The sequence below is a fragment of the Lissotriton helveticus genome, chromosome 6 (assembly GCF_964261635.1).
Source record: "Lissotriton helveticus chromosome 6, aLisHel1.1, whole genome shotgun sequence".
Lineage (NCBI taxonomy): Eukaryota > Metazoa > Chordata > Amphibia > Caudata > Salamandridae > Lissotriton > Lissotriton helveticus.
In genome coordinates this window covers 1,950,068,584-1,950,085,871 of record NC_136067.1, presented here as the reverse complement: position 1 = coordinate 1,950,085,871, position 17,288 = coordinate 1,950,068,584, and the positions used below count along the sequence as shown (strand labels likewise).

General features: G+C 48.8%; 1 protein-coding gene across 1 annotated transcript in view; it reads right to left on the bottom strand.

Moving 5' to 3' along the window:
* Nucleotides 1-17,288, bottom strand: part of PBK (PDZ binding kinase) — a 147,694-nt gene that overhangs the window by 40,944 nt on the left and 89,462 nt on the right. The window contains exon 5 of the mRNA XM_078649951.1: nt 259-361. Coding sequence (XP_078506077.1) covers nt 259-361 — 103 coding nt within the window. The remainder of the gene's footprint in view (nt 1-258; nt 362-17,288) is intronic.

Here is a 17,288-nt window from a genome sequence, read left to right as displayed (position 1 = left end):
GTGATGGAGCCAGGCCTAATTATATCCATCAGGATTTACCTGAGGCAGGGTTAGGTCTGAAGTTATTCAGCTGACAAGTACCTTTGTGTCACTATCACGCATTATTTGAGGAGAGGAGGAAGTAGTGAACTGCAAGGGGTGGTGAAAAGAACTGTGGTCTTGGACAGGGCACCCCTTTAAGTCCAGAGGCAATTCACAGTAAGCCATCTTTAAGCACATACGATGCACAAACAACTCTGGCTATTTTCGTCTTCTTACCTTTTCATCAGGTACACATTGACACCAGTTCCGTACCCTAGCTTTTGCATGAAGGGGGAAGCGGGAATGACTAGAGCGGTTGGTGTGCCTGATGAGGAGCCTCCTAGAAAAGGAAATTCAAAGAATAAAGTAAGCTCCATGTAAGCGAAGTCAATACAATTTGATGTGAAATGTTATTTGTGACACAAATGAGTCCCATCGTCCCTCTAATTGACTGAAAGAGGTCATCATGATGGCTACTAGCGTAGTGAAAAGTTTACATGCCTTAAGAAAATCCATCTGTCATATCAAAATTTCAAATTCAGATGTCTCTATGAGGATATTTTACCTTATCTACATTGTGCCTTACTTCCAGGAATAAAGAGATAGTATCATAACAGTATCTTGAATCGACTTGGTCCCATGTTTATAAGAACCTCTTCTCTCTGGCATCCCAGTCACAATAAAACTGTACAGTTTAAATGGCATGTATTTGCCAATCATGGGCTAGTTTTCTCAAATCCGATTTTAAACTGCACAGGAAATCCACTGCCTTGGCAAAGCCAGTTGTCTTGTTTGTAATTAATGTTGTTAGTATTAATTGCTACAACTGTAGATGGCGTTGGTGAAATACAAAAATATTGTTTTATATAATTCTACTAATGTACACAATTGGAATTGGCATAAAAGCACAGCTAGTCTTAGTGGAATAATTGGTGGACAGCAATCCTCGCTGACTAACATTTTGTCTTCTCAAATGTTCCCCTTCTGTTAAACATTGCATAGTCTCCCATCAAACAACTCCATCTATACGCATGGCTCACAGGAGTCTACAGTGGCAACACTAAACAAAACAAGCTATAATGGCTCATTAGGCATCTGGCCACACAGGGCAGTTTAGACTGCTCAAATGCAGACCGAGTAATAGGGACAGAGGCTGAATAATGCCTCTTCACACAACACAATACAACCCTTGTGTCTAGACACGGATGACAAGTCATTAACCTATTCTCTAGTACTACTTCTCTCAACTTAGGAAGGAAATAATGGAATAAGCAACCAACCGATTCCAACAAGTGCCTTCCAGGTGAATATCAGATCTCTGCAGTGAAACTTTGGTCAATTCAATGGTAGTACCCATTATAGATGCCAGATTGTACAATATGTGAAGTGCTTGGCTAGGTCTTGTTATGTTTGTTATGTCTAGTATGTTGTTTGGTGTTATGCTATTCTAAAAATGGTGTGTTGCGTTATCCTTGGTCACAGAGTCATCCTGGTAATTACATTAGAGAATCGTGGCCCTCCGTTACAAGCTTCATGTGTCGCATCTGCTCTCTAACAAAAGGACTACTAGCTGTCCCATTACCAAGACATTCATAATTCTCATATTTAAATGGGCTTGATGGACAGCGTAGCCAAGCAATATAAAAAGCAATTACTGATGGTGGCGGTACTTGAAAAAAATAATATTAAATAATAATAATTGATAACAAAAGACCCCCGGACAACTGCTTTTTGCAGGACCTAAAGTACCTGGAGGGCTGGGTCCATCCACTGGCATCATAACACAGAAGAGTGCATGCATAGGATGTGGTGGTCTTCAAGCAATGTTTTCAACTAGAAGGTTAATTACTGGACAAAAGAAAGAAAAAAAGAAGTGGAGATAGAGCATAAAAGATAAGTTCATGCAGATGGCATTACTTTCACCTTAGTACTGTGTTCGGAAATGTAGCCGTATCATAACAAATGTAGGAGATCCACATGCCAGGCTGTTGCGTGGAGGGCCAATGAGGTTTAAAGTCTTGAAGTGACCTGCGACTGGGCTTCTCTACAGAGTGTCTTCAGACGCAAACTGTTTCTACAAGTGGAACTTTAGTTCAGTTTTTTGCTGCTGGTCAGGCAAGGACAGGCATGCCCCAGAAAAAGCTTTTGAATGTGTTCTATTCAACGACTAACCAAACAGCCATGGCAAAGAGTCGGTGCATGGCTTTTAAAACACTGCTTATAGCGACTGAAAAGTATAAAGTTTGTTATTCGTCTTGAAATCATTGTACTTGTTACAGACCACGTCTTTGCAAAGGCTTTTCTTGGGCATCCAAGTAAATCTCCTGAGTGTAGTAAAAAAGTATTCACGGAATCAGTTTTAGGATACGCTTTCGGTGGGTAGATTGAAAATACAAGCAACACAGTGTGGTTCTACTTACGGTGACAGATCATAGGTAATCCAGAGTACTGCAAGCAACAGAATAAAACAGCGGCACACTCTAAAGACTGAAGATTGTTCAGACTAAGACATTTCTATATTTCAAACACTAGGAGCCAAGCTCAGCTGAAGTCATCCCAAAACTCTAGTCCTGGGGTGCGGAGTTGATGTTAGGCAAAAACATTAAGTCTTGCATTAGAAGGACATATAACAAGGTGAACTGCCCACACAGACTGTTCACACCAGGGCGGGAAAGTAGTAACGGAAAGCAAGTGACTTTTACCTTAAATTTAAAAAAATGCTTCTTTCTGGTCAGTTTCACAGGGCCATGAGGCATCAATAAAAGTGGAACATGGAACCAGCATAAATGGCCGAAAAGGGCCATTGTCATAATAATCTGTGAATGTCCATGACTCGGCCTATCCCAAATAAATTTCGTATATGGTACAAGGCAGTAACTGAGACATGATTTCAAGTTAAATGAAAAGCAAATTGGATTGTTGTAATTGCGATGATAAATACTCTCGTACAGCAAATACAATGCTGTATGAGGAAATATAGAATTGCTAAACTAGGGTCCTTGCAGTTTCCTCCCGATGGTACTTTCAATCTGAGAACAATTGAGAATCTGAGGCGAGTGTAGTACAAAATGGAAACCCCACCTGGACCAGCCCAATATGAAACCATGTCTGTGAAGACCACCACATGCATACAACAAAGGAACACCAGTAAATAATGTTGTGCTGTAAACGCTTTAAATCCAACCTGAGCACTACTTTTTGCAGTTTGAAAGTCTGCCATAAAATTACATGTGCAAGCAGAACCCACTTGTGACTGGGCAATTGTAACAGCACAAGGGTCCCTTCTATGAGAAGTCCAAAACTTTATGTTGAATACTGTGGAGAGGTTGTTCAATTAAGCCTGGATTAGGAAGACACTGCTTGCATGGCCTGAGAAGAGGAAGGCTCATTGAAGCACACCTACGTATTTGTGATGCAGCGTCATCATTTATTTGCACTTAGTAATATGTTAAATTGCAACATGGTTAACCATTACTTATGTGTGCAGACATGATTTTACTCTTACATTCAGTGAAACAAGTGGTTAATATGTTTTCATTTTATTTATAGTTGGGACATATGCATATTAGCATTAACATGAGTGGGCTTATGTGTTCAACTCTGTTATAAAGTCACGCTGTATTTGTGCTCGGTGTGTATAACATTGGGCATCATTCTGATGCCGGGTGGTCGGACCGCCGGCTGCCAATGCGGCAGTCAGGAGACAGACAAGCATGCGGGCGGTAGGACTGCCCTATTTGGCTGGGGGCTGGAAACATGGTGGAGGCATACTGTGGCCGTGGGCAAGGGCCACAGCACATGCCGACACCGTGCATGCACCTCCTGCACGTCTGTAGCACACGGAGGTGAGTGGGGTACTGCATGTGCCCCAGGGTCACTTTTCAGTGGCCCACGTCGGATGGGGGGCCCTGTTCGTGGGCCCCACGTATCCCTTTCAGACAACCTTTTCATGGCAGTGTTCCCAAAATGGAAAGGCTGCCGATAAGGGATATTGTAATCCAGACGGCGGTGCTTGCCTCTGCATTGTGGGATGCAGCTCCGACAGCCGTCCTGCCGGGATCTCTGATCCTGACGGAGGCGGCAGTCTTCTATCCGACCGCCAGAATTGTGACGCAGTTCAGACCGAAGGGATGTCAGCGGTCAGACCACCACCGATGTATTTATTTATTTGATGAGGTTTATATAGCACTGGCTAGACCAGAAGGTATCAGAGAGCTTTACAAGAGTATCAGAAAGAAACAAGTTACACAGAGTTACAATACATAATACAATGTTGCACAGAAAAAAACCAGGGCAATAGAACATGAGAACACTCGAGGATGGAAAACATGACGCAAAAATGAGGCAAAGTAAAAACGGGGGTAAACCTATAACAGAGGGAGATAAGCGGTGACAAGAACAACCAAGGGAGCAGGGGAGTGGGGAGAACAGAAAGGAAGGGTAAGAAAAGCAGATCGGGACAGGAAAGTGAAAGAGAGACAAAACGGAGATGGGACCAGAAGTATAACCAATAGTCACAAACTAGGAGCAGATCTGTGGAGACGAAAGACGATCGAGAAGTCGCCCAACTGGATACCAGCGGGGACGGAGGCCGATGGCCTGGCGGTTACCCGACATCATAATCAGGCCCGTTGTTTCCATTACAGGCACCAGAGTCAGTATTCTCATAAACAAATATTTTCTGTTAGCCTGTTGTATGAAGGGCAAGTTTATTGCAATTAATTGTCTGGACGATGGATATGAGCACCTGCACAGGATGAGAGGCAGAGGAGGTGGACACTCCTTTTCAAGATATTGTGAAGGCCACGATGATGGAAGAATCTGGAACTGTATTAATGGATAATACAGTTTCAGATTCTTCCATCAAAAGGAGGCCGACACCAAGTACAGGGGAGAACACTGATTTGTGATTGTTATTACTCTGTGAGCACCTGTGGAATACCTCTTTTGGACTTAATTTCATGTTTTACCTGTATGAAACCAAATTAGTCAGCAAACGCCCCGGTCCACGTTTGTAGGCGGACGTCCCTTTCTCTTTTATGAGACCCAATGAACCATATATTTTTTACTCCGACTTACTTTCTAGAACAAGTACATTTCTCCTTTTCTTGGCCAGAACCTTCATAGGGTTCTACTTTTGATGCTTTATTTGCGGAGATCAGCTGCGTCAACATTTTACAACTTACCCACAACCTTATCTTAGCATTAAGGAGTTTCTCTTTATGGGAACAAAATGATATCTTAATTTGCATATGCGATCTTAGATCATGTGTACTTGCATTTGCTGAACTGAATTGGCTGGATAATAGTTGTAGGAAGGTGGATATCTGACTATGGTTGCCCCCAACTTTTTGCCTGGTGTTTTGCTGGTTTTTCGACTTAGTTGACCTGGGGCCCTGCGATTCAGGACCCCAGGCCCACTGCTCTCTCTGTAAAATGGATTCCATGTACCCTACGTACATACCTAATTGGATACTGAGTCACCTTATCAGCCCCTGTACAGTGTACCTTAGGTACCCAGGGCATAGGTGCACCCAGGGCCTACCAGGGGCTGCAGCATGTATTATGCCACCCCTGGATGGCCATCCAAAACAGACACAACTGGCTGCTTGACAGCTGGGGCAAGGTGGTGTAATCACCCTTTGCTTTAGATATAGTATACCTATATCTAAACCTAAAATGGGCACACAGATCTCCTATCAGTCACTCCTATGGCAGGCCTTAACAATCCTGAAGGCAGAGTGCTTGGAATCGTGTGAGATGGTGCCCTGGCATGAGCTGAGCCTGTCTGCGGCCTTCGGGATCTATCCCTTAGCCGTTTCCATGATAGCGTCAGACCATATACTTTTAAGTGCCTCGCGGTTATGGTAACTTTGGTCTGACATTATCTAAACATGTCGTGTAAGGTGTCATACGCTTTGGAATACTACCCCCTTGCCAGTTTTGGCGACGGGGGTAGCATTCTACCCCTCTAGAGGGAGAAGACATGTTGGTAGCTGTAACCCCGGTTAAAGTTGAACACAGCCTCAGCTCCACAAAATGGATGCTGCCACCGAGACACAAGTCTGCCCTCCTGCTGCTGGGAGTCCTTCTAGCGGGGGAGGCCTGGACAAAGGGTTTCCTGTCAGGGGCGGTGGCAGCACCATCCCAGACAGGATTTTGTGTATCCCAGGTAGGCAGGGCTGAAAGGAAGGTGACTGCAAGTGGCACCCCGGTGCTCACTGTGCATAGGCCGGCTCAAACCAGTTCCAGAGGCACACCAGCCCCTGAGCTGGTTGTAAGTCAACCTTATTAGACAAGCTATCCTAGGGGTAGCATGGACTAAGCAGCCTAAAGGCTTAACTTAAGAGGTCGTGTTAAGCGAGCTGTTTTACCACATACAATCCTGTAATATCAAATGAAAGGACACCACACAAGTATATATTATAAATATATATGTATTTATTACTAAAAACAATCCCCAGTATTCTTTATGAATAAAGGGGCACAAGCGTTAAATCAAAAGCACAGTTTAAACATACAAAGTTGCACAATTATGGATGAGGGCGGGTGGCCACTCAAACCATATACTAAACAAGTGGTATAAGAGATACCAATCGAACAGTGGTTAGGCCTAGGGCCTAGGGAATCGCTGGGAGCAGTCGGGACAAGCAATGCTGAAGTCGGGAGAGGCCCACGGGATTCGGGAGCAGTGCGGAAAGCGCACGCATGCACCAATGTTAACCAATGGTGCGTAAAAGTTGTAAAGTTAGAGTTTAAGGACACTTCCGCTGAACCTAGAGGAACAAAACTTAAGACACAGACCCTAGAGATGTGTACCAGTGTGGGAACACCGGCGGAGCAAAGTTACCTCACCCACAGGAAGCGGGTGCACAGGGTCGAAGTTGAGTCGGGTTTCGTCACGCAGGCTCTTGGTGCTTGAAGCTGAAAGGGCTGCAGGCGGGGTGAAAACGAAGTGTCCGGTGGAGTCCAAGGGTGGACTCAAGTCGAAGAGTACCTGAAAGCAGAGGGGACAGAGTCTGGGTCACTCAGCAGTGACCAGGGTGGAACCAGGACGGAACCAGGCAATGTCGGGCGCAATCAGGTGGCCGTCGAGGAGCTTCTCTCCGCTGTCACGTGGGCTCTGGGGCATCTGCGACGTCCAGGAGCGGGTCACGATCTGTCCCACGAGGGCTCTCACCGTCGGTGCAGTCGGCTTCAAGTTTGGAGCAAACAACACTTGGCAAGAGCAATCCACGCGGAACCGGGAGATTGCTTCTCACTCGAACCAGGAGGGTCAGAGTGGGGGCTCCTTTTTAGGGGAGCTGGTGCAAGTCTGGGGCAACCAGAATCGCAAGTCGTTTTCAAAGTTTCGTCGGCACAGGGGCCACTAGCCGGCTGGCAAGTGACCGAGCCAACGCGTTGAGCCAAATGGAGCAGAAGGGCCCCACGCAGCACTCGTCGAGTGTGGAGGGCTGAACTTCGGTGCAAGAGTGGCTCAGGGTTGGGGCTTCTCAAACCCCGGTGTACAGCTTCGAGGGTCACTCGTGGGCTGCATGGTCAGCGTCTCGTGGTCAATTCAAGATGGCGTGCCCCACGCTTCCGGTCGCCTCCACGGGTCTCAGCTCTGTAGGGACTGTGGATCGGGCTGTTGGAAGGCAGGCAAGCTTGATCTCGTCGATCTCTGTCGCTCGAGTTCCGGCGGGAACTGCGACAAAGCAGACGTCGATGGCTGGATGGTGCCTGTTTGCACAGGGTGGTCACTCCTTGACCACAAGGGAGATTCTTCGGGATTCCACGTTGAGTAGGATGTCGAAGGGTCCAGAGTTTCGTTTCTTATGTTTCATCAGGATATCTGAAGTGCATTGGCACTGCTCCCACTCTTATTCGAATCTGGGGGGCGTGATTACCTGCTAGGTCCCCTCCTATGGGTGGGACCCAGGAAGTGGGTGGATACACCCCCTTCCTTTGACCCAGGCCGCCCTGGCACGAGGGCTGGAGTGCCCCAGAACCGGTTTGGCCGGATTATGCAAGGGGCAGCCTTGTGCGCCCCAAGCAGTGTCTGGTTTCTTTCAAACCTCCCTGCTACAATCCACTATCTCCTGTCTGGAGGGTGGTAACACCCCCCTGCGACAGGAAACCCTTTGTCCAGGCCCCATTTGGCTGAGTTTCGGTCAGCCTCAGGGGGTCAGACTCTTGTCTGTGGCAGAGGCATCCATTTTGTGGATCTAAGGTCCTTTTAGAAATTAACCGCATTAAAGTAAAGTAACATGTCTTACCCCTCTAGAGGGGTGGAATGCTATCCCCGTCGCCAGAACTGGCGAGGGGATAGTAATCCAAATCGTATGACACCTTACACGACATGTTTTGATAAAGCCAAACCAGAGTTGCTATATAACCGCGAGGATTATAAGGCACTTAAGAGTATATGGTATGGCATTATCCTGAAACAGCTTAGGGAGTTGTTCCCGACAGCTGCAGACAGGCTCAGCTCATGCTAGAGCTCCATCTCACATTAAACCACGCACTCTGCCTCCAGGATTGATGAGGCCTTCCATAGGAGTGGCTCACAGGTTTATATGTGTCCAGATATAGGTTTAGATATAGGTATACTATATCTAAGTAAGGGGTGATTACACCACCTTACCCCAGCTGAGGGATCAGCCAGTTGTGTCAATTTAAGAACCAGCCAGGGGTGGCAAAAGATATGCTGCAGCCCCTGGTAGGCCTTGGTGGCCCCTATGCCCTGGGCACCTATAGTGCATTATACAGGGGCTGACAAGGAGTCCATTTCCAATTGTGGCATGCACCTAGGGTACATGGAGTCCATTTTACAGAGAGAGCAGATGGCCTGGGGCCCTGATTAGCAGGGAACCAGGTCAACTAAGTAAAAAAACCAGCTAAACACAGGCAAAAAATCTGGGGTAACCCTAGTCAGGTAGCCACCTTCCTACATAACCCCCCCCCCCCCCCCCCCAAACGAAAGGAGATAAGGCTATCCTTGGCCAGGTAAGCCTATATTGCCTGAGTGGCCATATAAGGAAGTACCTGCACTAGCATGGGTACCCCCTGTCTCATGGTCCACTAAGCAGTCCCTCACCCTTGGGGTATTAGAGGGTCTCCACCATAGGGAATCACTACCTTGGGTGTGTTTATGCAAAGTTAAAGGCTGGTTTGGATATGGAGTATTGAAGTGAGGCTCTACTAATTTAGGGCTTAGCTCCCTCCAATTATCTTCCACCATGTGTGCCTTTCTTTCGTTAACTGAGTTGCACTGTGCTCTCAGGGTCAACCTCTGGCTACCTAAAGCTGGAGGCTGGGTCCCTCTGTTTGACTTGCTGGAGGGACAGTTCAGGTTTGGGCCCTTTGGGTCCCAGGTTTGGCTGTGCCCAACAGAATCCATCTGTGGGAGGTCCCTAACTGTTTTTAAGGGGGCTCCATCTGGAGTTTTTAAAGTTTTCACCTCACTAGGGCTACTAGTTTTGGTGCCCCTAATCTTTTGATGGGGGTGCTTTATTTGACAGGGGGCCCTCTGGGTCTCACTGTCCTTCTTGTCCTCTGCAGCCCTGGGCTGGCTAAGGCAAGGTAGAGAGGGGCAGGTTACCTGCTCCCGACTGGGTCCCACCTGAGAAGGGTCCACTGACATCAGAGGTTCTGTCAGGCTAGGCCCAACCACCTCTGGGGCAGTTCCTTCATCAGGGGTAAGATCAGTTCCCTGAGGAGGCTGATCCTGTCCTAAAGTCTGGTGAGGGGGAGATTTCTCTTCCTCCTCCATGCTCTCAGTTTGTGTGGAGTTATCCATCATTTCAGGCTTCACAACACACATATCAGTTTGAGTTTGGGCTGTGGCCATCACAGCCCCACCAACCTTTTCAGGAGGAGACTCAGTTTGGGTTTCTGCTGTTATCATAACAGCTTTGCTATTCTGTTCAGGAAGAGCTTTTGCTAAAGATGGGGCAGAGAGTTTCTCAGCCCTACCAACCTTTTCAGGAAGGACATCTTGAATTGGGGCTGTAGCCATTACAGCCCCACTAACCTTTCCATTGGAATTTACCATTCTAGAATGGATTTCCTGTTCAACCTCAGCCCAGGCTGAGATTTCCAAATCATTACCAAGTAGGCAGTCTACAGGCAAGTTTGATGACACTGCCACTCTCTTTGGGCCAATGACACCTCCCCAGCTGAGACTTACTACTGCCATGGGATGATTTGTTTTGATGCCATCAATGTTTGTTACCTGGTATGTGGCACCAGGTAAAAGTTGCTTAGAGGGGACTATACAGTCAGCCACCATGGTGATGCTAGCCCCTGTGTCTCTAAAAGCTTCAACTTTCAAACCATTGATGATGGGTTCTTGTCTATATTTGCTCAAAGTATTTTGGCAATCAGAGAAGTTGGCAAACCCCCTGCCAGTCTCATAAACAAGATCATTTGGGGATGGGGACCTGGATAGGCCAGGGTCCTCCTGGGCTCCAAAAGTAAACCCACCCAGATTCCTGGGTGTGCTCCCACTTCCTGGGGGGTTACTGCTGACAGTAACAGGAGGTGTTGGAGATGGCTTTGGAGGTATATTCTCTTTATTGTCATTCTTGGGACAACAGTTGTCTGTTTTGTAATGCCCAACCTGTTTACAGGCATAACATTAAGGCTTTTTCTCAGTTGAAGAAGTGTCTTGGGACCCACCCCCATTCTTGGAGTTTTGGGGCCCTGGGGAAGTCTTTTCTTTATTTTTATCCCCACCCTTATCTTGAGGCTTGGTAGACTCCTTCTTCTTGTTACTGTCCTGATTCTTAGGCCTAATCCTGGTTCTGACCCATTTGTCTGCCTTCTTTCCCAATTCTTGGGGAGAGGTCAGATCAGAGTCCACCAGGTGCTGGTGTAAGAGCTGGTTCTGACAATTACTTAGGATCTGCTCCCTCATAATCAAATTATACAATCCTGTAAAGTCATGTACTTTGCTGCCATGTAGCCAACCCTCCAGAGCCTTAGTGGCACAATCTACAAAATAAGTCCAGTCCTGTGTCTGTGTCTTCTGGGTGTCTCTGAACTTCAACCTGTACTGTTCAGTGGTTAAGCCAAACCCATCTATTAGGACACTCTTCAGGACTTTGTAATTGTTTGCATCCTCATGTCTGACAGTGAGGAGCTTATCTCTCCCTTTCTCTGAAAAGGAGTACCATAAGATTGCTGCCCACTGTTCCTCAGGAACCTGCTGTACCATGTAGGCTCTCTCAAGAGCAGTTATCCACTTGTGGATGTCATCCCCTTCCTTGTAGGGGGGCACAATCTTTGTCAGGTTTCTACTATCATAGGACCTGCGTTTCTCTTTAGGAATATTGCTGCCACCAGTGGCATCTAAGCTACACAATTTTTGCTCTCTTGCCAAGGCAAGTCTAGCTTGAGCCAAGGCTACCTCCTCCCTCTCTATTTGGAGTTTGACAGCCCTCATTCTGGCCCTATGCTCTAGCTTTTGAGAAGCAGTCATGCCCTTCTGAGATTCTCTTGAGGCACTAGAAATATGAGAGTCCCCTGAGGGAGATCTCACTCTTCTGTTGCCTGGGAGAATGTTATAGGGTCTGGGGAGGTGCTGGCCCTCTCCATTCCCCAGTAGGTCTAAGTTGGCCTGGTTAAGCCTGGCAACTAGGACCTGGCTACCCCTCTGATCCTGATCTTTTGTGTCCTCAACATCTGAGTCCTCATCCCCCTCCTCTCCTTCTTCCTCCTCTGGAGTGGTATCAGTTACAGGTGGGTTTACTCCATCTCCTGACTCTAAGGGAACTTCATTCGCCTTCTCTAAGTCATCCTGTTCTAGAATGGCTATCAGGATAGGACAGGTGGGACTTCTGCCCCTTTTTAACCCTCTTGATACGCACAAGGCAATCAAGTCCTTTCGGGTTAATTTGTCATAGCTGGAAGTTGCCTTGGTAAGGTCAACTGTCACAGGAGTGGACCCTGAGGCTACTCCTGTGTCAGACATGACTCTAGTGTGGTGTAAGTGATGCACCTACCTGTACCTTGCTAGTGAGTTGTAGTCAGGGTGTTCTAATCCCTTTAATCTACAACTACTAAGTTCAGTAGAACTTAAGTATGCTAAGCTTTTGATTTTATATGTACCTAGAGGTACTTGATGTGATCTTTCAATTTGATAAAAGATTGCAATGGTAAAACAACAGCAAGCTCAAATCCGCACCGCTGCTACCCAATGTGACCACCTGGACTTTCTTCAGAACGGTCGCTCACCCACGCTCCTCCTCACTCTGAGCTGTAACGCTCCATGCTATCGCGTCTCTGGTATCGTTACTTCTGTGTTTAGTACAGCACTGTTTACCATAGCATTGTAGCGCTGTTTAGCATAGCATTGTAGCGCTGTTTACCATAACATTGTAGCGCTGTTTAGCATAGCATTGTAGCGCTTTTCAGGCATAGCACCGCTGTTCTGATTGACATCATTAGCACGACCTCGCTCAGGCAGCTGTGCTCATTTCTCTGTGTCTGTGTATTTATTTCACAGAAGTGCTCACTCGACGCATTTGTGCATTAGCTGCCCCTGTCTGCCTTTCCCTTTGACCCTCCATTTTGTTGTTGGTATCCCCTGGCCCGCCCCTCACCCACACTACCGCCTCCCTGCTGCCCCTCCCACGCTCCGCCCCCTCCACTCTCCATTTATGTTAGATGTCCCAAACTGCAGCGTCCACGCGCTGCGGCCGCGCCGAAGGTGCGCCAAAGGTAAGCCCGTCTGCGCCTGGACCGCGACCAGCGCCATACCCCCTGCCCTATGCCGCTCCCAACCCCCCAGAGTAACTTATGATGCCGCTACTCTCCTCGCCTTCAACGCAGGACGCACCCCACTATGCTGCGTAGCTACCCCAGGACGTACCCACGGCCCATTCTCCTGCCTCTCCTGTAAGTTCAACTGCCTCAGGACCCTCACCAAACACACCTCCTCCACACTCAGCTCCGAACCCAACGACTTGAAATGCATCCTACTGAACACCCGCTCGGTCCACAGACACGCAACCGAACTCTGGGACCTAATCGACACTGTGTCACCTGACATCGCCTTCCTCACTGAAACTTGGATGAACGCATCTTCTGCCCCCGACATCGCCATAGCCATACCGGACACTTACAAGATCATTCGAAAAGACCGCACCATTAAAAAAACTGGAGGAGGCATCGCCATCGTCCATAGAAACACCATCAAAATTACAACCAGCTCTGACGACAATCTTGCAACCGCCGAACACCTCCACTTTCAGATCCACACTGACCCCAGGACCACCCTTAGAGGAACCCTCATCTACAGGCCCCCAGGCACCCGATCTCAATTCAGCGACGACATCACTGACTTAGTCAGCCCGCACGCCCTCGCCTCCGAGAACTACATTCTTTTAGGAGACCTCAACTACCACCTTGACAACATTCTCGACAACAACACCACTACCCTCTTGGACAACCTGTCCAATCTCGGACTCAAACAACTTGTTGACACCCCCACTCACACAGCCGGACACACGCTCAACCCGATCTTCACCTCCAGCAAGCACATCTCCTTCGATCGCACTACAGCTCTCCACTGGACGGATCACAGCTGTGTTCACTTCAGCTACAAAACAACCCTGACCCACAACCGTCCACAACCCATTCCCCGAAGAAATTGGAACAAAATCACCACCGACCAACTCCTCGCATCCCTCAGCCAAAACACTCCCACCCTAACAACGGACCCAGACCAAGCGGCCACAAACCTCAGGCAATGGATTACACACAGTGCGGACGAACTAGCACCCCTGAAAAAACACCAGCTGAAATCATTCAGCAAAAAGGCTCCCTGGTTCAATGATGACCTTAAAAAATCCAAGAAGACATGCCGCACCCTGGAGAAGAATTGGAGAAAAGAACCAACCTCAGACAACATGACCTACCTCAAGACAGCCACCCGCAAACACCATCAACTGATTCGATCCGCCAAGAAATCAGCATTTAAGGACCGTCTCGACAACAATTCTCATAACAGCAAGGAACTCTTCAATATCGTCAAAGAATTCACCAACCCTCCCGCAGCATCCAACGACATCACTAACTCCCAAGACCTCTGCAATGCGCTATCCTCCTTCTACAACAAAATTGCCGACATCCACAACAGCTTCAAGAACACTCCCATTGACCAACTCACCCCACCCCCTTCTGATCCCACCCCTCCAACTAACTACCTCAATTCCTGGAACCCAATCACCATTGAAGATACCATTCGCCTTATGAACTCAATCCACTCTGGCTCACCTTCTGACCCCTGCCCCCACTACATCTTCAACAAAGCTGACTCCATCATCGCTCCCCAACTCCGCGATGTCATCAACTGCTCCTTCAACTCAGCCACCTTTCCAGAAATATGGAAACACGCCGAACTCAGCGCCCTTCTGAAAAAACCAACAGCAGACCCCTCAGAACTGAAAAACTACCGACCCATCTCCCTCCTCCCTTTCCCGACCAAAGTCATCGAGAAAGCCGTCAACAGCCAACTCGCAGCCTTCCTTGAATCCAACAACTCCCTGGATCCCTTACAGAACGGCTTTCGAGCCAAACACAGCACCGAGACCGCCCTCATTGCGGCGACCTACGACATCCGAGCACTCCTGGACAACAGTGAAACAGTGGCCCTCATTCTTCTCGACCTCTCCGCCGCCTTCGACACTGTGTCACATCACCCTCATACAACGCCTCAACAACATCGGCATACAAGGAAAAGCCTTGGACTGGATCATCTCGTTCCTAGCCGGGAGAACACAGAGAGTCCGACTCCCCCCTTTCTACTCAGAGCCCACCGAAGTCATCTGCGGCGTACCTCAAGGCTCCTCACTCAGTCCCACCCTCTTCAACGTCTACATGAGTCCCCTCGCCCCCATCGCACGTCGACACAACCTCAACATCATCTCCTATGCCGACGACACCCAGCTGATACTTTCCCTCACCAAAGACCCCAACACCGCCAAGGACAACCTTCACGAAGGTATGAAAGAAGTAGCCGAATGGATGAAACAGAGCCGCTTAAAACTCAACTCAGACAAAACTGAGGTGCTCATCCTTGGATCCTCCCCCTCAGCTTGGGACGACTCTTGGTGGCCTTCCGCTTTGGGATCAGCGCCCACACCCACTGACCATGCACGTAACCTTGGCTTCATTCTAGACTCCTCTCTCTCAATGTCCAGATAAGTCAACGCCGTATCATCCTCCTGCTTCAACGTCCTTCGCATTCTCAAAAAGATCTTCCGCTGGATCCCCCTCGAAACAAGAAAGACTGTCACCCACGCACTGGTCACGAGTCGACTGGACTATGGCAACACTCTCTACGCCGGAATTACAACAAAATTGCAGAAAAAGCTCCAGCGCATCCAAAACGCATCAGCGAGACTCATATTAGACATCCCGCGCCAAGAGCACATCACCGGTCACTTAAAAAACCTCCACTGGCTTCCCGTCAACAAAAGAATTACTTTCCGCCTTCTTACCCACGCACACAAGGCCCTTTATAATCTAGGACCAGAATGCCTCAACTCCCGACTGTCCTTCTACTATCCCACCCGCCAACTAAGATCATCCATTCAAGCCCTCGCCGCAGTCCCGCGCATCCGAAAAACCACCATGGGTGGCAGATCCTTCTCCTTCCTGGCTGCCAAGACCTGGAACTCACTCCCCACCCACCTCCGCCTTACTCAGAATCACATCTCCTTCAGAAAAGAACTGAAAACTTGGCTATTCGATAAACAATGAACCCCTCCCTCTAGCGCCTTGAGACCCTCTGGGTGAGTAGTGCGCTTTATAAATGTCTGAACTTGAACTTGAGCTGGGGAGAGACCGGACAAAGGAGAGGGGTGTAACCACCCCCCTCCTGGTCCCACCCATGGGCAGGACCTAGTCGCGTGCCAGCCCCTTTTTTTAGAATAAAGGTAGGAGCAGGCCCCCTTCCCCAATTGGATCATCTTGAAACTTGAACTACTTTCCACGAAAGGAACTCTTGTCACTCTCTGAAGACTCTCCCTTGTGGCTAAGGAGTAGCCACCCTGCACCAGCAGGCACCATCTAAGCGCTTGCGGTTTGCTGCACGTCCATCCTCCGGATCAAGACTGCCCAGCTCGACGAGACCCGGATTCCCCGCCATCTCTGACCTCTACCTGCATCATCAGCCCAGCTGAGATTCGTGGGTGTGACGAGACCCGTGGGACCGGCTATCTTCAAGACCTGCATGACGCTTAACCAGCACGACCCCCGAGGGACCCTCGAGTGAGTGCACTGGGGTTTGAGAAGCCCCAACCCTAAGCAGCTCCAGCACCGAAGTCCAGCCCTCCAGCATCCACGAGATCTGCGTGGGGCCCTTCTGCTTCCTTGCTGCTTGCCACGTTATCCGGTCACTTGCCCGTTGGCTAGTGGCCCTCCTGACGACGTACCACGACGATTTCGCCGCTGGTCTAGGTCCCCTAGAATGGCCCTTGCTCCTTGTCCAACAAGAAGTACCCTGGACCCTCCTGGTCCACTCCAGACGCCATTTTGACTCCACCGCGTGGGCTTGCCTTTGCCAAGGGTTGTTGCTCCAATCTTGGATCCAGCATCGCCGACAGCAGACACCATCGTGGGACAGCTCGCACCTCCAGCCTGGACGCCGACAACGCCTCCTGGCCCGTGTGACTGCAGAGTCCAGCGTCGCCCACTCACCTGATTGCGGTGACTTCATCCGGTGCCATCCTGGTGCCCACACAATCACTGGCTAGTGATTGAGAACTGAGTCCCCTCTGCTTTCAGGTCGTCTCCTTCACTGATCCAGCCTTGGATCACACCGAACATCTTCACTGGTCGCCTGCCAGCAACATCTTCTTTCAGGCTCCATAGACTACAACGAGGATTCCCGACGTCATTTGAACCCTATGCAGCCGCAGCCCCATGGCTAGGTAACTCGAGCATTTCGGTGCTCCAGCACAGGTTCACTATCCTAGTGTCCAGATCCTTTGTCGTTTTTAGTCTATCTAGTCGGATTCGTCCGGAAACAGTAACTTAAGAAACTGCTAGCATCCATAGACTTTGTCGCGCATCCCGCGTAAGAGTTCCCACTCTGCACCCGGGTTCCCTAGGCCTCCTGCTCCTAACCTGAGGGTTCAGTAAGGTAGTCCTAGCGGTCCTGAAGCCTCTGGATCGTGTTACTTACCTGCTAGTATTTCGCATTCCACTTTTGAAGTATATGGTTTTTCGTGCCCCTCGGGCATTTGTGTAAATTGTGCAACTTGTAGTATTTTCGT